This window comes from Dromiciops gliroides, chromosome 1 (assembly GCF_019393635.1).
Source record: "Dromiciops gliroides isolate mDroGli1 chromosome 1, mDroGli1.pri, whole genome shotgun sequence".
NCBI classification, from domain to species: domain Eukaryota; kingdom Metazoa; phylum Chordata; class Mammalia; order Microbiotheria; family Microbiotheriidae; genus Dromiciops; species Dromiciops gliroides.
In genome coordinates this window covers 666,648,172-666,671,167 of record NC_057861.1, presented here as the reverse complement: position 1 = coordinate 666,671,167, position 22,996 = coordinate 666,648,172, and the positions used below count along the sequence as shown (strand labels likewise).

Below are 22,996 nucleotides of genomic sequence, written 5' to 3'. Positions count from 1 at the left end.
TTTATTTCTTCTCTCATGATCTTCTCTATCTGAGGTTTGATCATCAATTCTCCCTATAACCACAGATCCTGAGACATCTTTTCCCATTCTTCTCTAATTTCTTTAAAAATGATGTAACCTTTTACATTTAGGTCCAGGAATTGCTTTGAAATGTGAACTATTCAAAAGATTGTGAAGACAGATGGCAGAATCTGCTGTTAGTTTTCTAGGGAAGAAAGACTTTTCAGTTTGCTTAATTGCAACAAATGAATCTATACGAATCTCATTTAGTGATTGGAGAAATGAGAACAGGCAGGGGTGCTGCAGACTTCAGTGACCATCTAAGCATCCTCTCCTCTGAACGAAAGCAAGGTCTGAGGGTACAGTCAGAAAGGAGGTGAAGAGAAAGGAAATAACGGGCAATCAAGGCAAGTAGAGTTAGCCCCAACCTCCTACATGCCCAAGAGGATCCAGGTATGTCTGAGAACTCTTGGGAGGTCGTATAAGAATCTCAAGAGTTGGAATACACCCCAGAGGCCATGAAATCCAAGGATTTGTATGACAGATCCCTATGGTAGTTAGGTGAAGCCTATGAACACTTTCTCAGAATAATGTATTAAAATTATTGAAGGATAGAGATTAATAAAAATAAAGATCTAATATTTTTCTCAAACACATTCAGTGACTCTCTGAAATCTCTCCACAAACTCCTTCCCACGTTAAAAACTCTACCCATGTCCAACTTTACCTTAACAAAAATTCAGTCCAGAGGATACCCGGAAAGTGGTCCTCTGTGCTGCCCCAGGGGGAGGGGAATTACTTCAGCAAACATCTCATATCCCTTCGGGATTATTAGGAAGTTTTTCTTTTCAATCAAACTTTGTAAAAATCACCAAAGTTTAATTTTAAAAGACAAAGGCCAGTGGAAAGGTCTTTGGTGGGCATGAGTAGGTGGAGGCATACTATCGATGAAGAGTGGAGCAGGAGGAGCAATATGCAGGATGTCATTAGAGATCAATGTGATCCCAAAATTACATGGGTCCATCAGGAGGTAAGAAGTGAGGGATAACCAGTGGCTAGCTGGTTAATGTCCAATGTTATCCACATAATATCAAGACACCTAGAGCGTGACTATTGGTTTTTTTGTTTGTTTGTTTGGTGAGGCAATTGAGGTTAAGTGACTTGCCCAGGGTCACACAGCTAGTAAGTGTTAAGTGTCTGAGGCTGGATTTGAACTCAGGTACTCCTGACTCCAGGGCCGGTGCTCTATCCACTGTACCATTTAGCTGCCCCCTAGAGCATGACTATTGTGAGGAAATGGGGAATGGTCTCTTCTCAATAAGAATATAATAGTCACCATTCAAATTACACTCTTCCAGAACTGTTTGAGGAAAAAGGTCTCCTCCTCCTGCAAACAAAATTACATGGTTCAGGGAAGCCCTGAGCTGCTCTCAATTAGGTCAGCTCCTGAGCTTTGTTCATATGAGGGAAGATTGAAGAATTGTCCCTGTATCACCTCCCCCATTGGCTAAGAAATACTGCCTTCCAATTAGCTCGTTTTTGCACATAGATTGTAACCCTTGAGTAATCAGACCAATGATGAAAAAGAGGAGGGTCCATTCAAGTTAGGGACTAGGGGATAAAACAGGCCTTCCAGCCTCCATTCTTTGCACCCACCAGCTGCACACTGGGTTGCCCATTCTCATGAGAATGACAATAAAAGAGTCTTTGACACATCACCACCGCTGAGTTCCAGAGAATTATTGAGCAGGAGTCATTCTCCTCACAACTATTAACCTTTTTGGGGGTCATGGACCCCTTTGGCTACCTGGACCCCATTTTACAGATAGAGAAAATAAGGCTTCAGATTACAAGTGAAACATTGAAATTATCAAAATATTATCATAGTTATCAAAAATATTTTTAAGTCCCTTGGTTAAGAACTACTCTAGAAGGTCTTTGACACATTGGATAGACTCCCTGTATGAGATTTATGGGAAGTTATACATAAATGTTACACAACCTGACAAGGTGGGGATGGGCAATGATCACATCTTCTGAGGCATCACCACACAGATGGATTAGCCACAGGTCCATTGATGTACTGATGCCTCTTTCCTCTCCTCATGCCCTTTGTCTTTGTTACCCAGTGCCAGAAACTCAAGGGATAAAAGTCATTGAAATGTGGATGCAGCTGTATGAGGAAGGAGCTTAGGTAGTCACTACCAGCCAAGACCTGTAGAGATATAATGAATAGTGGATAGAACTCAATGCAAGGAGAGCCCAAACAGAACCAGAAGGACAGGGAGGAAGCTGCTGCAGGGAGAGGCATCAGGAATACTAACAATCTGGAAAGCTGAGTAGAGGCAGGTGCCCTGCATGGATGAGAGGGAGGATGCACAGGACCATCACAGGTTGGTTGTAGCCCAAAATTTTCTTCTTGACTCCTAAAATGGATGATGATACCTCAACGAACATCCCTAGAACAAACATGGACTCCGTTTGACATCTTACTCTGGGCACATTCAGGTTGTACTCTCAACTTGGCACTGAAATCAGGCAGTTATGAAGGGGGAGAGCACAGGCTGCTTATCAGGCCAGAGGGAGAGGTCACACACAGAGGGAATCCCAGAATTAGAGGTGACCCTGGCCAAGTCAGAGAACTGCTTCTCATTTCAGTCTAGTGTAACAGCTTTCTAAGGGCTTGCACAATCTGCATGGCAAATCCCTGCTGGAATCTAATCTCACCATTTTCTGGAAATTCCAGATCCTGTTACTGATCAGAACTGTGGACACCACCCTGGCCACTTCCTCCTGCCCATTCAGAAACATCAATGCTAATGGCATAGAAACCAGGGACAGGGCGGATAAGCCCTGCGGTGTCCCAAGTAAGCTGTCTTTGCTGAATACAGTCATGTTAGGCTTCATACTCTTCTATACTCACAAGAACTAACACATCCTGTAAGTTAATCTTAGTACACAGTGTCCATCTGATAATAATAATATGTAGCGTTTACAAAGTGACTTAAAATTTGCAAAGAGCTTCGTCAATATTCTCTGATTTTATCCCCAAAACAATGCTGGGAGGTAGGTGCTATTATTATCCCCATTTTACAGATAGAGAAAATAAGGCTGAGAGAGTTTAGGTAACTCACCCATGGTCACACAGCTGGATTTGAACTCAGGTCTTCTGACCTACCAGTCCAATTCTCTATCACCTCCATCTCTACCTGAGATCCTCCCACTATTGTGGTAATCCACACCCAGCAGCTCCAGGCTTGGTCACATGAACTACTCTATTTACCCCCTTCCCCCCACCCCCCATTACTATCCAAGCTCACAGACATTTCTAGGCTATAGATTACTATCTTCATACAGCTGGGCACCCATTGTGTAGCATTGATAGTCATACTGGGCGTTCCTGACCTGCTCAGTGAAGGCCTCCAGGGAGACAGACCTGATAAGTTTGAGGCTGGGTCAGCACTATGGGCCTCAATCAAACCTAAAGAAGCCTCTCTACCACGTCCACAAGCTTCTTGGTTCTCCCTTGTTGTTCTTCTTGTTGTTCAGTTGTTTTCAGTTGTGTCTGACTCTGTGTCCTCATTTGAGGTTTTCCGGGCAGAGATACTGGAGTGGTTTGCCATTTCCTTCTCCAGCTCATTTTATGGATGAGGAAACTGAGGCAAACAGGGTGAAATGACTTGCCCAGGGTCACACAGCTGGTAAGTATCTGAGGCTGCAGCTGAACTCAGGAAGATGTCTTCCTGACTTGGGCCCAGCACTCTAACCACTGTACCACCTTGCTGGCTTAGTTCTCCCTACTGGAGTCAAATACAAGAAGTCTAATCCTTTCCACATGGCAACTCTTTAAATGCTTGAAAAAAGCTACCTGCCTTTTCTCCTCTTTTGGGTGTGAGGGGGTCAGCGAAGGGGTTTCCTACACAGTCCCACAGAGAGAGTCAAACAGATCACCTCTAACATCTCTTCTTTTTTTCAGGTTCCTTCCTTCGTTCCTTCGTTCGTTCGTTCGTTCGTTCCTTCCTTCCTTCCTTCCTTCCTTCCTTCCTTCCTTCCTTCCTTCCTTCCTTCCTTCCTTCCTCCTGTGATTTTAAAGGTATAAAGCACTCATAAAGACCTCTCTTCACTAGAGCAGGTCATCACCTTCTCTTCAATTTCTAGTCTTAGAAAGTTGCCTGGTTAAGTGACTTGCCATGGGTCACACAGTCAATGTATGCCAGAGGTAAAATTTGAACCCAGGTCTTCTTGACTCCCAGGTCACACTCTCTATCTACTACTACACTCTATATCCCTCTATATTCACATAGGAGCTAGTTGAAGGGAGCAGCTAGGTGTCGAAGTAGATAGAGCACTGGCCCTGAAGTTGGGAGGACCTGAGTTCAAATCTCACCTCAGACACTAGTTGTTTAACCCTAGGCAAGTCACTTAACCTCAATTGCCTTAAACATCTGGGGCCATCTCCAGTTGTCTTGATATATATCTTGCCACTGGCAAGATGGCTCTGGAGGAGAAAGTGAGGCTGGTAACTTTGCACTTAAATCCAATTCACTACACATCACTTCCGATACCATGGTCCTCTTTGAGAACAAAGGACAAACTGCAATACTCTAACATGAAGAGGGCAGAACACAGATTTTGGAGTTAGTTCCAGATGCTTCCTAGCTGTGTGATCCTGGGAATGTCATTTTCCTCATCTGTAAAGTGGGGATTATAATAGTACCCACCTCACATGATTGTTGTAAGGATAAAATGAGATATTTGTAAAGTGCTTGTATGCCTTAAAAGCCCCATATAAATGCTAGCTCTAATCATCATTATTATTCAGGTCAGAGGGGATGTTTTCATAAGTGTATACAAATTCATATAGCTTGACTCGGGGTGGGGCTGGAGTCCTGAATTTAGAGACACATGGAGTATCCTGGATCTATTGCTTACTAGCTGTAACTTCACCTTCTTTTCTATAAAATGGGCACAATAATACTTGTATTCTTGTCTCACAAAGTTGTGAGGATCAAATGAGGAAATACATTGGTAGAAAGAAGGCTGTCAGGAGACATGGGGTGAAATCCTGTTTTTTACCTAATCTGTGGGTCTGCTCAAGTCACTTCTGCTTCTGCTTTCTGCATCAGCAGAATGAGGGTGGTAACTTTCGCCCTTGATATGCATCCCCACAGGGGTTCTCAAAATGTCCAAAGCTGCATTAAAATGGGAGTATTAACTAAAGCCCTTGGTTAAATTGTGGACAAGATAGGTAATGCAGTGGATAGAGCTCTGCCTTTGAAGTTTGGAGGACCTGTGTGACCCTGAGCAAGTCACTTAACCCCAATTGCCTTAAACATCCAGGGCCATCTCCAGTCGTACACACACACACACACACACACACACATCTTGCCATTGAACCTGGATGGCTCTAGAGGAGAGAGTAAGGTTGGTGACCTTGCATAGCCCTCCCTCATTTAAATCCAATTCAGTGCAAGTCATGACATCACTTCCAATATCATGATCCTCTTCCGGAATGAAGGACAAATGACTACATAGGTTGAAGCACCAAGCATAGGTGAAGGGTTATTATGAGCTATGGAATTGGGCTGCTGGTTCTTCCAGATCCTAAAGCAGTGAGAGCCATGTCTGCATTCCTTAAAGGAATGCAGCTCTGGGTGAAAGCGGTGTTTGGAAAGCAGGGGTTTTTGCTCTAAAAGTATATGTCTTTGGGGCAGCTAGGTGGTGAAGTGGATAAAGCAACTAGCCCTGAATTAAGGAGGACCTGGGTTCAAATCCGATCTTAAACACTTGACACATGCTAGCTGTGTGACCTTGGGCAAGTCACTTAACCCTCATTGCGCAAAAGAAAAGAAAAGAAAAAGGTGCATGTCTTGTCAGGAGCCCCAGACCCATATTAGGCACGCTGAAACCCCAGCGATTTGCGCTCATCAGAAGCACCAGTCCCTCTTCACTTAGCTGCATTTATTAAGCTAAGATTAAGACCTCACTGCCCACAGGTGATTAGTCCTAAACCGGTTGTGAGGGCATTGGTGCCTCTGGTGCCTGGGGGTCTGTTTTCCCCCTGGGGGAAGATCTTTCTGTGCCGTGGGCGAGAGGAGGTGAGGCAGGAGAGTTGAGAAGAGTTTTTGTTTGGTTTGGGTCTTGGAGGGAATCTCTTAAACGCCTAATACCCATTTCAAACTAAGGGGAGAGTGAGGATTATGAAGATCTCCCCACCGCTGCCCTCTGGGAGGGTTAATTGGGCGATCTGTGTCAAGACTTTAAAGCTCCTAATTACTGCCATTGTCCTTGACCCACCCGCAGTGCCCTAGCTAGGAGGAGGGGTAGCGGGCTCAGGACTGCCCAGCACCGCGTGGCCACATCAAAGAAAGCTTTGTGCTCAGCAAGCAAAGCAGAATCGCTAGAGCACAAAGGTAACCGGAGATGCGCGGAACCAAGGGACGTCTCCATCCCCAAAGGTCAGCCTTCTGAGCTCCGATCGGGACCGATCGGCCGCAGGCGGACACACTGCACCCCGACATCGTGATGCCTTCGGTCCTTTTCAAGAATGAAGGACGAACAACAAACAACAAGGAGGAGGAGGAAGGGCAGGACTCACTTTAAAACTGTTCAGATCCCCCAGAATTTAAAAAAACAACAAAAACCCCACCCCTCCACTCTCACATAACAGCCCTTCCCACTTCACTCTTCCCTCCAACACACAAACATGGGCTGGAGCTTGCCCAGAATTCCCAATTTATGGATTTATTGCTTTGGTTTAAGACTGTTTTTGTTCCTGCCTGATACCTTGTGATTATCTTAGAGAAGGTTGATACATTAATATAACAATTTCAATACAAAACATAATATAATAAAGAAATATAATTATGTATGATATTTCTAATTATACACAATAATTGTTCATAGCATTTGGAATAATATTATTTAAATACAATAATATAATACTTTATATATCAATTTACTTAGGACTTTTTTTTTGCGGTGCAATGGGGTTAAGTGACTTGCTCAGGGTCACACAGCTGGTAAGTGGCAAGTGTCAGAGGTCGGATTTGAACTCAGGTCTTCCTGAATCCAGGGCCAGTGCTCTATCCACTGCACCAGCCGCCCAGGTAGGACTTTTTAAAGTGAAATCATCTTCAGTTAGACAAGATATAAGGGAAGTGGGGGAATGGTGGCTTGGGAAGAAGGGAAGTTTGGTCAAAGCAGGGACAGTGGGGTAATAGATTATGTTGCTTTTCATGTGATTACTTCACTCTAAGCCAGAGGGGAAAGCAGTGGGACCGGTGACCACAGGTGCTTGCAGATGCCAACGAGGGCCTGGTCTCTAGTTGGAAGAGCTGAAGCACAATTTCAGATCAAGGAGGAGGAGATGTGGATGGAGTCTATAGAAGAGCTTTAAGTCACACCTCTGACACTCAGTGCCCATGTGACCTATTCAAGTCATTTAAGTTCTCAGTGCTATTGACATTTCTCTAAGACTGAAATGATAGAGGGAGATTCCTCATGCTAGAGTTCTCTGAGAGAAATAAAAACAGAATGCTGTTATCTCAATTAGAAAAGGAATAATGGGCAGCTAGATGGCGCAGTGGCAGTGGATAGAGCACTGGCCCAGGAGTCAGGAGTACCAGAGTTCAAATCCGGCTTCAGACACTTAACACTTACTGGCTGTGTGACCCTGGGCAAGTCACTTAACCCCAATTGCCTCACAAAAACCAAAAAAAAAAAAGAAAAGAAAAGGAATAATGCTGTTTCAGAGACAAAGGGATGGGGTTTTTTTTGTTTTGTTTTGTTTTGTTTTTTGACAAAGGAATGATAATCTCACTCTGGGAGGGAGTCTTACAAGAAGGGAGCCTTCAGGCAAGAAAGGGTTTTTTTGTTTGTTTTGTTTTTGTTGTTGTTGTTTTTTTTGCCGGGCAATGGAGGTTAAGTGACTTGCCCAGGGTCACACAGCTAGTAAGTGTCAAGTGTCTGAGGCCAGATTTGAACTCAGGTACTCCTGAATCCAGGGCTGTTGCTTTATCCAGTGCGCCACCTAGCTGCCCCTAGAAAGGGGTTTTACAGGAAGCTAGAAGTTGATTACAGAAGGTGGCCCTAAGGCCAGCAGTCTGGTTGATTTGGGATGTTTGAATGGGGAGGGGGACATGTTGGGGGGAAATAGGTAGAGGTAGAGATATTTCCAGAAGAATGTGCATCTCTTTGTCCTCAACCAATGATGAAGAGGGGAGGTTTTTTTGTTTGTTTTTTTCAGGAGGGACCTGAGTTTAAATCTGACCTCAGACACTTGACACTAGCTGTGTGACCCTGGGCGGATTTAAGAATAAAAAGAGAAGTTTGCTGTGGCAAAGTGCACCACTCTTCTAGAGTATGTGCCCATAAGTCCAGTCCCTATCTCCAGCACCTAGCACAAGTGACCAGCATCTGGTAGATACTTAATCAAAGCTTGTGGATTTATTGATTGACTGGTAGAGGTAGCAGGACCTTAGTGATGGTCTAGCCCAGTGGCTCTCCGAGTGTGGTCTGCGGACCCCCAAGAGTCCCTGAGATTGCTCAGGGAGTCCGTGAGGTCAGAACTATTTTCATAAGGATTCTAAGATTTTTAAAAAACTATTTCTAATACAGTAAACATCATTAATTATAACCCATGTCAACGAAAGCTCAGAGAAGTGGGAGAAGGTCATGAACAATTTTTAAGAGTGGAAAGGGTTCCTAAAGCCAAAGAGATTGAGGCCCACTGATGGTCCAGTCTTCTCTCACATCTGTGCCATTTTGTAGACTAGTTATAACAGCTTACATGTTTATACATATTAGTTTCTTAGAACTCTGTGAAGTTGAAAAGGTATTTTTATACCTACTTTATAGAAGTGAAGTGACCTACTCAAGGTCCCACAGCTAGTTAAGGGGTGGAGCTAGTACTTGAACCCAGTTTTCTTTATTCCATGTGCAATTCTGCCCCACTGCCTAAAAACAGAGAAAAAGACCCCTCTCCCATTTTGAAGTGTGAAGCCAGTTCTGCTTTTACAGAATACCCAAAGCTTTCCACTCCTACATTGATTAACAACCACTACTCAAGGTTGCAGCATTTTGTGACCACATAAGAATCATCAAAAGGCCAGCCCCACTTCCTACCCCCCTCCACACTTGCGCATACATCCTGGGGCTATGTAGGAGAGAGGATCTGCTTCAAGGGCAGACACCAATTATTGACCTCCATCTCCCTACCTGAGGATGTGGTCTAGCATTGCAAACAGAAAGAGAAATCTGGGTCACACATCCTAGGTTCTATAAGGAAATTCCCCTAGGCTGAGAGGAGACAATTCTTCTGCACCCCCAGGGCTTCTGGGAGCTGTCTCTCTACTCCTTTTCCCCACAGCCTGCTTAGTCCCCTCTGGGAATTTCTTTCCTTTTTTTTTTTTTTTTAAATTTTTGAACTTAAACACCCCAAAGAGTATTTCCATATATACAGCAGAACATGATTATATATGAAACTGTGAGTCTCCATTTCATATTACTTGCCTTTAAAAAGTACACAATAAATTTCAAACATTACTAGTCAAACCACCCTGTTTGTGCTTCCTTCTGAACTTCCTTCTTTTCTCTTATGTACATTAAAAAAAGTTTCAATAACATTCTTCCTTTTTTTTTTTCTTTTTGGCATTACTATTACTAATCATCTACCTTCAATTTCCACCTCAAGTAAAAACTGAGAAAAAGAAGGGAAAAAATCTCTTCTAACAAATAAGTATCCTTAAGCCAAAAAAGCCCACACAATGACCACGTGCAAAAATGTATCTCTGTATCCTGAGTCCATTGCCTCTCAGTTCGGAAATGAGTAGCATAGGTCTCTGGAGACATAGCAGGTCACTGCATTGATGAGAATTCTGAAGTCTTTCAAAGTTGTTTTTCTTCATAATATTGTTGTCCTTACATAAATTGCTCTCCTGGTTCTGCTCGTTTCACTCTGCATTAGTTCATACAAATCTTCCTAAGTTCCTCTGAAACTGTCTTTTTCATAATTTCTTATGGCACGATATTATTCCCTTATATTAATAGACAACAATTTGTTCAGCCCTTACCCAATTGCTGGACATTCCCTTAGATTCTTGTGCTTTGCTCCAATGCCCCCTTTAATTTCCCCATCTGTAAGAAGGAATTTGTGTATTCATTTGTGGATTTGCTCCCAGCCCCATATTAAGCACCCCACCAGCCCAGCTTGTTTCTCAACTGAATTGGAATTCTTTCTAAACCAAACTGTCATATGTCCTCTATATTACAGAGAAGACTGAGGTTTATCTGATATGGTCTACTTCCTCCACGTTTGCATACTCCTTCTCAAGCACAGTGACTGGGGATTTCCAATGTCCTCTAGTTTCTCCTGATCTGCTTTCAAGGACCCATTTACTATCTCCCTGGTTGTTTCTGGCTTAGAGGGAGATTTAAAAATCTTAAGAAAAGAACAAGGTAACACTCTATCCAAGGCGATTTGGTTTTTTTGTTTTTGTTTTTGTTTCTGTTTTTACGGGGCAATGAGGGTTAAGTGACTTGCCCAGGCTCACACAGCTAGTGTCAAGTGTCTAAGGTCGGATTTGAATTCAGGTCCCTCCTGAATCCAGGGCTGGTGCTTTATTCACTGTGCCACCTAACTACCCCCTAATTTTTTTTTGTTTCGATTTGGTTTTAATGCTTCTTCAAAGATAGAATAAAGATGGACTAAATGGCCTCTAGATTGGGTTTCACACTTAGAACTCTGTCTCTGATTCTTTGGTTCTAGAATAAGAGATAAAATTACGTTCACTAGTCAATTAATCAACTAGAACTTTTTTATTATTCATCTAAAAAAAAGGCACAAGGTTGACCTTAAAGGAATTACATTTGACCCCCTCCCAAAGTAATTTGGATGAAATTCTGACCTGCAGCTGGAATGTTAATGGGATCAAAAAGGTTCAAACCCCCCCCCCCAAAAAAAAAGTTAAAAACCTCTTCTCTCCTTTTATGGACTCCCCCATATCCATTCATTTGCTAAGTCCCACAGATTTCATCAGAATATTTTTTCAAGGCAATCCTTTCCTTTTTTTTTTTTTAAAGTGAGGAAATTGGGGTTAAGTGACTTGCCCAGGGTTACACAGCTAGAAAGTGTTAAGTGTCTGAGGCCGGATTTGAACGCAGGTACTCCTAACTCCAGGGCTGGTGCTCTATCTACTGCGCCACTTAGCTGCCCCAATCCTTTCCTTTTTACAATATACCCAGTCTACTCCTTTCCCCCCATCCCACTCCTCTACCAAAGTCCAGTTTCCTGATTCCATGAAGATGATAAACACACAAAGACTTTGTGTCTGGTTGCAGGGTCAGATTTGCCAAAGTAACCTGAGATCCTTGGTCCAACCTTTAAGACTAGATTGCTGAGCTCAGTATCAGGGTCTTCCTGGAAGCTGCCATAGGGCAGAGAGGTTCCATTCCAAGCCTTCAAATTCCACATCCGAGTGATGCCACCCCTAGCCCCTGTGTATTGGTCATCCTTTGAAAAGGAGGCAAGAAACTTTTATTAAGCATTTACTATGTGCCAGGCATTGGGCTAAAATTAAGGAATACAAATACAAGTAAAAAAAAAAAAGACAGACCTTGCCCTCAAGGACCTTTCATTCTAATGAGGAAAGACCATACACAAAAAGGAACTAAAAGAGTAGGAGGTGGGGGTAGGGTGAGAAGGCGCTGCTCATTTGTATCTTACTTCATCCTTTTCTTTCTTTAAGATTTGACTCACATGATTCCCATTGCTAAATATGTTCTCTCACTTTGCCCAGATTCGCTCTTTTGCTCTTTTTATTCCATCACAACCTACCTCTATCATATATCTGTATAGTCACCCAAAATATAAACTTCTTGAGGGCAGTTACTATCTCTAAAATACAGTAAAAGAAAAACTCTCAAAGTCCCTTGTGCTTAATATCTAACTACTTCAAGACTTCTCAAAAGCCACAGTTCTGATGTAGGAGGCAAAAAAGGGTTAATAGAAAAACCTAAGATCCAAGCTCTAACTCAGATATTAGCTCTAAAAGGGATTCAGGGGGCAGCTAGATGGTGCAGTGGATAGAGCACCGGCCCTGGAGTCAGGAGGACCTGAGTTCAAATTCGACCTCAGACACTTCACACTTACTAGCTGTGTGACCCTGGGCAGGTCACGTAACCCCAATTGCCTCACTAAAAAAAAAAAAAAAAGGGATTCATACCCCAGTTAATGGATAATTTACAAGTCAGGATGCTAGGTTATCATACCCACAGTGATCAGTATCCATAACAGACCAAAACAGGTCAGGTCAAAATAACAATAAAGGAAATGACAAGGCTTTAGAAATTCTAAAGAAAAATGATTATATTTTGAAACTAGCCATGGGAATCAGAAAGAGACATGCGCAGAAAAGGCCACATTTGTCCCCAGATTCACCTTATGACATAACCCCCAAAACACACCTCCACTGAAAAAGGTACCCACCTGGGGGCGGGGGCGGGAGGGGGGGGGTTGGTTTAGGACCCTAGGAACTCCAAATTAGGATAAACCCTCCTTCGTAACACCCCTAGGTGGAGAATATTATAATGAGTAGGACAGGCCCACCCTTGTACCTCCCCAAGGTGGAGATTATTATAATGAGATTGATAATCAATTTATCCATACTATAAATATAACTGTCATTTCCTTATTTGAGAGATACTTTTCCACTATTCTGGTTCTCTCCCTGTGGTCACCCAGAGTATTGCAATAAAACTTGGGAAACTGAGTCACTGAGTCTTGTAATTCTTTTGGGACGATCAATTTGACCCCAAATTCTATCCCACGTCAGTTCCATAACTTCTTTTCTTCCACCTATGGCTCTAAAACCAAGATCCAAGACAATCCCAAAGGACTATTGATGAAACATACTATCCACCTCCAAAGAAAGAACCGATATTGATTGAACACAGACTAAAGCATGCTATTTTTCAATTTCTTTCATTTTTTCTTTTAATTAGGTTTTCTTGTACAAAATGACAAATATGGTAATGTTTTACATAATCAAATAAAAGATCAGTGTGCAAATAAACAATCAAAAAACAAATAGATAAATGCTTTTTTATTCATATACACATTTAAAACAAATGTGTTGGGGGCAGCTAGGTAAAGCAATGGGTAAAGCACCAGCCCTGGATTTAGGAGGACCTGAGTTTAAATCTGGCCTCAGGCACTTGACACTTACTAGCTATGTGACCCCAGGCAAGTCACTTAACCCTCACTGCCCTGAAAAAAACAAACCCCAAATGTGTTTACAACTTTTTAGCAACTAAGTTGATTTTCTTTAAATAACAAGTTTGAGTGTGGGGGTGGGGACTGGAAATATGGTAAATTAAAGGGAGATTAAGGATTTCTGGACTGGACTGGACTGGACTATCTGCCCTGTGGTAATTTTTTAAAAGCAAAAATGTATTTTAAAAAATATGTATCACATAGTATTTGGTGGGTGTGAGCAGGCCATAATACCTAGCAAATGCTGGACTATTAAAAAGAACAAAAATAAAGGATATTATTAAAGGAACATTTGATTTAAGAATTGGCCATGTGGTTAGAGAGGTAAGTGATGAAATAAATGCCTGTGAACTCTACTGGTCTTCTCCAGGTATCAAGAGAAAGCATAGAAGACCCCATCACATTGAGTAGAACCCCCTGGATGAGAACAGGATGGAGAGGCATGAATGGGTTTCCATTCTTGTAGGGAAAACTCACATAGAAGTGATCATAGCTGTATTTGAATATTTGGAACACTCCTGGAAGCTGCTAACCCTGTTGTTGTCTATGGGACATCTGTAGACTTTTTAAAAAGCATATCATAAACTAAATGTTAAATATTTATATGGCCAATTAAATTTGCTTTCCAAGTATTTGTATTTAAATACATACATTTTAATACATACAAAGGCATAACTTGTTACTTCTAAGTCCATTAGAATTCTTTGCTCCTTCATTCCCATGAGGAACCATCTTTTGCTTTTCTTTGCAATCGACCAGGAAATGTTTGTGAAGTGCCTACTATGTGCTCGGTTCTGTGCTAAACACAGAAAGGCAAAAGGATACAAAGAATGGCAAAAAGACAGTTCTTGCCCTCAAGGAGGTCACAATCTAATGGGAGAAGGCAACTTTTTTTTTTTTTTTAAGCTGAAAAGGTAGGGGGTAGATGAAGTCCTGCAGCCAGGTGGGAAAGGGAACTCTCCGTACTATCTTCTCCATTCAATGGGAGAAAGTTTCAGAATTTATGTGATCTTGTAGGATGGTGGAGGCTGTCAAATTTTGTTTCTGTATCTGTCCTACCAAAAACCAAACAAACAAACAACCAGATCAGAGAACTGCTAGGGGTAAACAGTACCAGTTTATTTGTCCTAAGAACAAGCAAGCATGAATCATGTGGAGACATCTTCCAAAGAAGGAGCTTGAAGACCCCCTCTTTCTGAGGGTATTTAAGGTTTCTTTGCTCACTGGTTACAGGGTGTTATCAGTTTCATTAGCATGTTACAAATCAACCTAAAAGCAAATATCATAATAAGAATGGACATAATGCATGAGTTTAGCAATTTCAGTTATAACAAGAATGTAGGAAATACCAATCAATTTGATAGTTTGACTTAACAAAAACATTGTAAAAAGATTATATGATTCCAAAAAATGGGGTTTGGCAAGGACAAAAATGCCCAGATGTTTTTACAAGATAGGAACTTACTATCCTGGGGAAAGAAGTCAGCAGATAGGGCATTATCTGTTAGCTCTCTGGGTTTGGTCTGAAGTTCAGTCAAAGGGCATTTTGCTCCTATTAATTTAGGGGTTCATAAAATCCTTTTCATAGTAAGGCAGCTCCTGCTCTTTTTGTGGTGGCAAGGAATTGGAAATTGAGGGGTTGGCTATCAATTGGGGAATGGCTGAACAAGTTGTGGTGTATGAATGTAATGGAATACTATTGTGCTGTAAGAAACAATGAGCAGGCAGATTTCAGAGAAACCTGGAAGGACTTGCATGAACTAATGATGAGTAAGATGAGCAAAACCAGAAGAACATTGTACACAGTATCAACAACATTATGTGTTGATCAACTATGATAGACTTGATTCTTCTCAGCAATATAATGGCCCAAGATAGTTCCAAAGGACTCATGATGGAAAATGCTCTCCAAATCCAGAAAAAAAAAAAAAGAAATGTAGAATCTAGATGCAGATTGAACCATACTACTTCTGTTGTTTTTTGTTGTTGTTTTTCTTTTTTGAGTTTTTTCCTTTTTGCTCTGATTCTTCTCTCATAACATGACTAATGCAGAAATATGTTTAATGTGATTGTACATATATAATCTATATCAGATTACTTGCTGTCTTGGGGGGGGTGAGGGAGGGGAGGGAGGGAGAAAAATTTGAAACTAGATCAGATCCAGGTGGTTCATACATTCATCATAGCAAGCCCAAGAGAACAGCTGGGAAATGATGAAAACTGGCTGCCTTGGGTATCCTCCTTAAATAAAGGATCTAGGAGGAATTTTCCATATTTATCCTTCTCTCTTCACCCATCTCCAGTGCTTAACATGGTGCCTGGCACTTAATAAATGACAACACATGCTTATTGACTGACTGTTGTCCTTGGAACCAAGAAGACCTGGGTTGAAGTCTCACCCCTCACACATACTGTGGCAAGTCATACTGGACCAGAGAAGGTTCAGCCCTACATTATTTGAGGGATTTTTCTCATCTGAGTGTTCCCTTATAATCACTGAATTCTCAGGTCTAGTGAAATACATGTTTTCCTCTGGTTTTGTCTTTCCCCATCCTGGCAAAAGCCTTTCCAGATTTTGTTTATTCCTCGAACTCATCAATCTTAATTGTAGTATATGATATTCTATTGCATCAATGTAATACAAATGATTTAATCACTCTCCACATTTAGATTGCTTCCAGTATTCTGTACTCACAAATACTGTTGCTATAAAAAATATTTTAACACTCTCAAGGTATATTCCCAACAGAGGAATGATTAGATCAAAGGCTACTATTCTTTTCATAACCTTTACTGTAGATTGCCAGGCTACTTTCCAAAAACATTTGGAAACTTGTAAGCTTGCGATTCCATCAGCCCACACTGCCAGGCGTGATGAGTTGAGTTGCTTTTAGCTCTCTTTGCCAACTTGCTAGGCGTGAGCAATAGTATCTCAAAGTTGTTTTCATTTGTATCTCTGGATATTAATGAGGTTAAGAATTATTTTTGATTGGTGATTATTAACATTTGAACTCTCTGAATGTAGTCAAGGAATATTTGTTAAGCTCTTCCTGTGTCTCAGGCACTGTGCTAAGGGATGAGGATACCCAAAAAAGGAGAGGGAGATAATCCTTGCTCTCCCCACTAGGAGTTTAATTTATAATGGAGGAGACAACATGTATATAATCAATATATACAAGAGAGATACAGAGTTCATACAAGGTAACTGTGGAGGGGAAGATACCAGAAGCTGTGAGTGGGAGTGGGGACTGGGAAAGGGCTCCTGGCACTTCCAGCAGTTGATACTTGAGAATTTGGGGCAGCTGGGTGGCACAGTGGATTGGCTCTGAAGTTGGGAGGACCTGAGTTCAAATCTTACCTCAGACACTTACTATTACTAACTGTGTGACCCTGGGCACAATTGTCTTAAATATCTGGGACCATCACCAGTCATCCTGATATTTATCTTATATATCCTGATATATATCTTATATTTTGTATTTTTTATTTTTGTGGGGCAATGGGGGTTAAGTAACTTGCCCAGGGTCACACAGCTAATAAGTGTCAAGTGTCTGAGGCCGGATTTGAACTCAGGTCCTCCTGAATCTAGGGCTGGTGCTTGATATATATCTTACCACTGGACCCAGATGGCTCTGGAGGAGAGTGAGGTTGGTGACTTTGCACAGCCCTGCCTCACTTTTTTTTTTGGGGGGGGCAGGGCAATGAGGGTTAAGTGACTTGCCCAGGGTCACACAGCTAGTAAGTGTCAAGCGTCTGAGGCCAGATTTGAACTCAGGTCCTTCTGAATCCGGGGCTGGTGCTTTATCCACTGCACCATTTAGCTGCACCCCCTCACTTAAATCCAATTCACTGAAAGTCATGACATCACCTCTTCAAGAACGAAGGACAAATAACAAAAACAACCAACAACAACAACTTGAACATTTAAGTCTTAACAGAAGTCAGGTAGTCTAAGAGGCAGAGATGAGGAGGGAGAGAATTCCAAATTTAGAGGAGACTCAGTACTAGAGGCATTATGAAACACTTTCACACTTCATAAAGGGATAACTGGGCTCAGACAGATAAATGGACTTCACTTTCCACATTAACACCTTTTCTGAGCACAGGCATACTTTGGAGATATTGCTAGTTCTGTTCCAGACCACCAAAATTAAAGCAAATATTGCAATAAAGTGAATCACAAGATATTTTTGTTTCCCAGTGCATATTAAAATTATGTTTACACTATATTGTATGTAGTCTATTAAGTGTCAATAGCATTATGTCTAAAAAAAAAGTACATACCTTAAAACAAAAAATATTTTATTACTAAAAAATACTAACCATCATCTGAGCCTTCAGAGAGTCTTTTCTTTCTTTGTTTGTTTGTTTGTTTCTGTGTTTCTTTCTTTCTTTGTTTCTTTCTTTGTTTGTTTCTTTCTTTCTTTGTTTCTTTTTTTTCTGGTGGAGCATCTTCCCTTGATGTTGATGGCTGCTGACTGATCAGGGTGGTGGTTGCTGAAGGCTGAGGTGGCTGTGGTAATTTCTTAAAATAAGACAACAATGAAGTTTGTCATATTGATTGACTTTCACTTGAACACTTAGAGGCCATTGTAGCCATTGGCTTAATTTCAATATTGTTGTGTCTCAGGAAATAGGGAGGTCAAAGGAGAGGGAGAGAGCTTGGAGGACAGCCGTGTCAGTTGAGCAGTCAGAAAACACACACATTTATGGATTAAGTTCTTATATGGGCATGGTTTGTGGCGCCCCAGAACGATGACAATAATAACATCAAAGATCACCTATTGTAGATCACCATAATAGATATAATAATGAAAAAGTTTTAAATATTGTGACAAAATGTGACACAGAGACATGTTGGGGAAATGGCACCAATATCCTTGCTCAATGCAGGGTTGCCACAAATGTTCAATTTGTAAAAAACTCAATATCTACGAAGTGCAATAAAGTGAAGTGCAATGCCTGTCCATCAATGGGGCTGCTGCTGCTGCTAGAGGTGGTGGCAAAGTAACTCTCCTTGACTTACTGGTACCCATAAGGAAGTTTAAATGACTTGCTCCGGGTCATCCAGCTAGGAAGTGTCTGAGGCAACATTAAAATCTAGGCTTTCCAGGGGGCAGCTAGGTGGCGCTGCAGTGGATAAAGCACCGGCCCTAGATTCAGGAGTACCTGAATTCAAATTCTGCCTCAGACACTTGACAGGTAGTAGCTATGAGACCCTGGGCAAGTCACTTAACACTCATTGCCCTGCAAAAACAAACAAATAAACAAACAAACAAAAATCTAGGCTTTCCAAATCTAGAAGGTTATAGAAGCATAGGCTATAATGAAACTGAGACTGTGAAATGGGGTTTTTCCCAGAGTTCCTTTTTCAATACAATGAGAGAATTAGCTTAAGGGACCTCTAAGGTCCTTTCGAATTTTAAGATTCTGTTATTTTGTTTTTCCTGGGGTACTTACTATGTTGGCCACAGTGTCCTTAGCCATGTCAGCATGGCTAAGGTCAAAAATTTTTTTTTCTTTCTTTTTTTTTTTAACGGGGAAATAGGGGTTAAGTGACTTGCCCAGGGTCACACAGCTGGTAAGTGTCACCTAGCTGCCCCTAAGGTCAAAATTTTAAAGTGGATAAATCACTGGCCCTGACTTCAGGAGGACCTGAGTTCAAATCCAGCCTCAGACACTTGACACCTATTAGCTGTGTGACCCTGGACAAGTCACTTAACCCTCATTGCCCTGCAAAAAAATTTTTTTTAGGTTAGCAACTTCATCAATTCTCCCTTGGCTACCAGGTTCATTTTCTTATATGTCTATTTCTCTGAGTCCAAAAAGGAAAAGGTTGAGAACAGGATTTCTTTATCTTTTTTTGATGAGTCATGGGACGCCTTCAGCAATCTAATGGACCCTAGCTAGCTATGAATTCTATCTCAGAATAATATTTTTAAATGCACACAAAAAATATTTGGAATTACTATGTAGGAAACCAGTTATATTGAAATACAGTTATCAATATTTCAATATAATTATTATATACACATACGTATATATAATATATATGTGTGTGTATATATATACAAAAGTCCACTGCTCTTACTAGGGGCTAATTAACTAGTATGATCTGAACATATTTGCACTCTGCAAAAATATTAGGAATAATAAACATTCTCTCACTGGTTCTGTAACTATCTGAATTTAACACTGAGGGGAAAAATTTTTTCTTCCTCTCTCCCTTGGGTTTGATTTTTTCTCTTTCAGTCTTGCTCACTGGCAAATTTGCAGTCAGACATATCCATGTTAGATGGTCATTGGGTTTTTTTCCTATGTGAAATACTTCCCTATTAGCCATGTTGCAAAAAAAAAAAAATTAAAAGCAAGAAACATAAAGTGGGTAGAAAAAGTAAGTTTCCATCTACATTTAGTATTTTTCTTTTTTTCCTAGTGCCTACATTTTAAGAAATGTATTTATTTTATTCATCAATATTTTCATCGTGTGAGGAAATAATTATTAGTAATGGGGGTTTGTGGGACCCCCCCCCCCAACTTGAGGGCTTAGTTCAGAAACTTTACCTAGTCTCTTTTGGGACCAGCCCAGGAGCCCATGGGTGGATCAACAGATGTGGAAATCAGATGAACTCAGTAAAGTAGAGATAGAAACCACACCTAGACTTCATCAGCCTTGCCCTTTAGAGATGTTTTTTTTTTTTTGCACACCTCCATTAAGTAACTACATCATTAGGTCATAGGTAATGGACCACCCTCAGGTCATGTCGACCAATGGAATTGAATGATGCTGGCTGATTAGTTTTGAGCAATGTGTAAGAGCTGTCCCTAGAGAAGGAGGAACTGGGGTGGACCACAGCAGGCTTGAGTTCGCTCCTGTTCTCTCTTGTGCTCGGACCTGTTTGAGCTAGGCACACACTCTTCTCTCTCACTTGGAAAAATGTGTTATGTATGTAAATAGTAGGGAACTCAGGCAGACATGCAGTCAACTTTTTACTAAAATTTAATATGATTTAATAAATGCTTAATGCCAAACAAAAAAAAATTAAATACTTAATGCCAAAAACTGGTGCAACAGCCAGTCTGGCTCCCCAATAACTTAGAGGCAGGCTTCCCCCCAATATTCCAAATGCCACAGTCCTTTGGAATTTTCTTGGCTCATTGTATTGATCAGAGTAGCCAAGTCTTCCACAGTTGATCATCATCAAATATTGCTGTTACTGTGTATGATATTTTGGTTCTGCTCACTTCACTTTGCATCAGTTTATATAAGCCTTTCCAGGTTTTTCTGAAACCATCTGGTTTGTCATTTCTTATAACACAATAGTATTCTGTCACAATCACATACCACAACTTGTTCAGCTATTCCCCAATTGATAAGCATCCCCTCAATTTCCAATTCTTTGCTACCGCAAAAAGAGGGGCTACGAATATTTTTGTAGTATAGATCCTTTTCCTTTTTCTTTGATCTCTTTGAGATACAGACCTGGTAGTGGTGTTGGATCAAAGGGAATGCACTATTTTATAGCTCTTTGGGCATAGTTCCAAATTGTTCTCCATAATGGTTGGACCAATTCACAACTCCACCAACAGTGCATTAATGCACATATTTTTCCACAATCCTTTGTCACCTGAGTTTTTAATAAATTAGTTTCCACTGCATAAAAACGAGGACAGGCAATTAAAAAAAAAGGTTTCTTTAATTCAGATGCTAGCCATTTGGGTTTGTAACCTAGGGGTATACAAATAGCTTCTCTTCCAGCTGTCCTTTCTGCCTCTTCCCTCCTAGCTAAAAGAGAAACAGGAATTGAATGAGTGACAAGGACAATGAAAAGGATCTCTCCCTGCTCCAAGAACTGAGTGGGGAAGAAGGTGCTATGGCTTCTGTGAATCACATATGATCATCCTGCTCTAGGTTTCTTGTTCTAAAATTAGCCTGTCTCCCCCTCACCTACATCTGCTCCACTCGGTCTGCACTATCTTCTGTTCATCTCCAATGAATGAGAGAGCCGCTGGCCATTACTTAACTCCATACTAGATGGTCCAGAACGGAGTCTCAGAAGGGTTCTGTCCTGTTCCTCAATGGGCCCTCTCCACTCTACTTCTCAGCATGGCTTCCACTTTTCTATAGAGGTCACTTCAAGGTCAAAAGTCACAGAAAGAGCAGAACTAGTTGTTATAGAGAGAAGCTGCAAAGAGGTAGGCTTGAGGAAAGGGAAAATACTTCCTAATAGTTCTTCTTTTTTGTGGGGGAATGAGGGTTGTGACTTGCCCAAGGTCACACAGCTAGTAAGTGTCAAAGTGTCTGAGGCCAGTTTTGAACTCAGGTTCTCCTGAATCCAGGGCTGGTGCTTTATACACTGTGTCACCTAGCTGCCCTTACTTCCTAATAGTTTTTGTCCCAAAGGAGTAGCTAAACTGTGCAGTGAATACAATGCTGGTCTTGGAATCAGAAGAACTGAGTTCAGATCTTGCCTGAGATGCTTACCCTGTGTGATCCTGGGCAAATCACTTAACTTCTCCCAGTTACAGTTTTCTCATCTGTAAAATGGGGGTGGAACCTATCTGTCTGGGGTTTCTGTGAGGATTAGATATAAATATGTAAAGAACTTTGCAAACTTTAACTATATTTTGTTGGTCAGTCATTTCAGTAATGTTCAACTCTTTGTGACTCCATTTGGGTTTTTGTTGGCAAATATACTGGAGTAATTTGCCATTACCTTCTCTAGCTCATTTTACAGATGGGGAAACTGAGGCAAACAGGGTTAAATGACTTGCCCAAAGTCACACAGCTGGCCAGATTTGAACTCAGGAAGATGTGTCTTCCTGGCTTCAGACCCCACACTCTATCCACTGTATCACCTAGCTATTCCTAAAGCGCCATATAAATGCTAACTATTGCATTTGCTGCACTTCCCCTCTCCTGTTCTTTCTCCGCAGTCGTGCCCTGCTCCGAAGCGACCCCCGCAGCAGTCTCCCCCAGCAAGAGGCCTCGGTCTGAGCAGCACCAGGAGTCCCCCGTGCGCCTCCGCTTCACGCGCCTCTCAGAGCATACCACAGCCCCATCCAAGGGGTCTGCGCGGGCTGCGGACTATGATCTCTACAGTGCCTATGATTATACAATACTGGCCATGGAGAAAGCCCTTGTGAAAACAGACATTCAGATCTCTCTCGCTCCTGGGTGTTATGGTAGAGTTGCTCCACGTTCTGGCTTGGCTGCAAAACATTTCATAGATGTAGGAGCTGGTGTCATAGATGAAGATTACAGAGGAAATGTTGGTGTTGTTCTATTTAACTTTGGCAAAGAAACATTTGAAGTGAAGAAAGGTGATCGGATTGCACAGCTGATTTGTGAATGGGTTTTTTATGCAGAACTTGAAGAAGTCCAAGGCCTAGATGACACTGAACGTGGATCAGGAGGTTTTGGTTCTACTGGTCAGAACTAAAATTATATAATAAGAACAGATGTGGCAGCTTTCCCCCTAAAACAGTTAATAAAATTATTTTCTGCTTAAAAAAAATGCTAACTATTATTATTACTTGTATCACTGTGATTCAACATTATCCTCCTTTTCTTCATTATTATTGCCTGACCACTTTGAGGAAGATATTTCTCCCTCCCCCCCGGCCCCACCCCCCCAGCCTCCATGGAAATTATTCCAGTGAAGTTAAAATCTGTACTGAGATCAGAGTTACATACCTATAAGAAAAGTGAGATTAATATAG

General features: G+C 41.4%; 1 protein-coding gene across 1 annotated transcript; it reads left to right on the top strand.

Annotated features, from left to right (window-relative positions):
* Positions 1 to 435: 435 nt before the first annotated feature.
* Positions 436 to 22,716, top strand: LOC122753384 (deoxyuridine 5'-triphosphate nucleotidohydrolase-like). Its single transcript, XM_044000757.1, has 3 exons — positions 436 to 453; positions 2,747 to 2,867; positions 22,211 to 22,716. The coding sequence occupies exons 1-3, from the start codon at positions 436 to 438 to the stop codon at positions 22,714 to 22,716; spliced, it is 645 nt and encodes a 214-aa protein (XP_043856692.1).
* Positions 22,717 to 22,996: the final 280 nt, after the last annotated feature.

Coding starts and splice junctions, on each gene's coding strand:
- LOC122753384 (XM_044000757.1), top strand. Junction 2,868..22,210: donor TAAGCCCTGCGGTGTCCCAA/GTAAGCTGTCTT, acceptor CTTTCTCCGCAG/TCGTGCCCTGCTCCGAAGCG.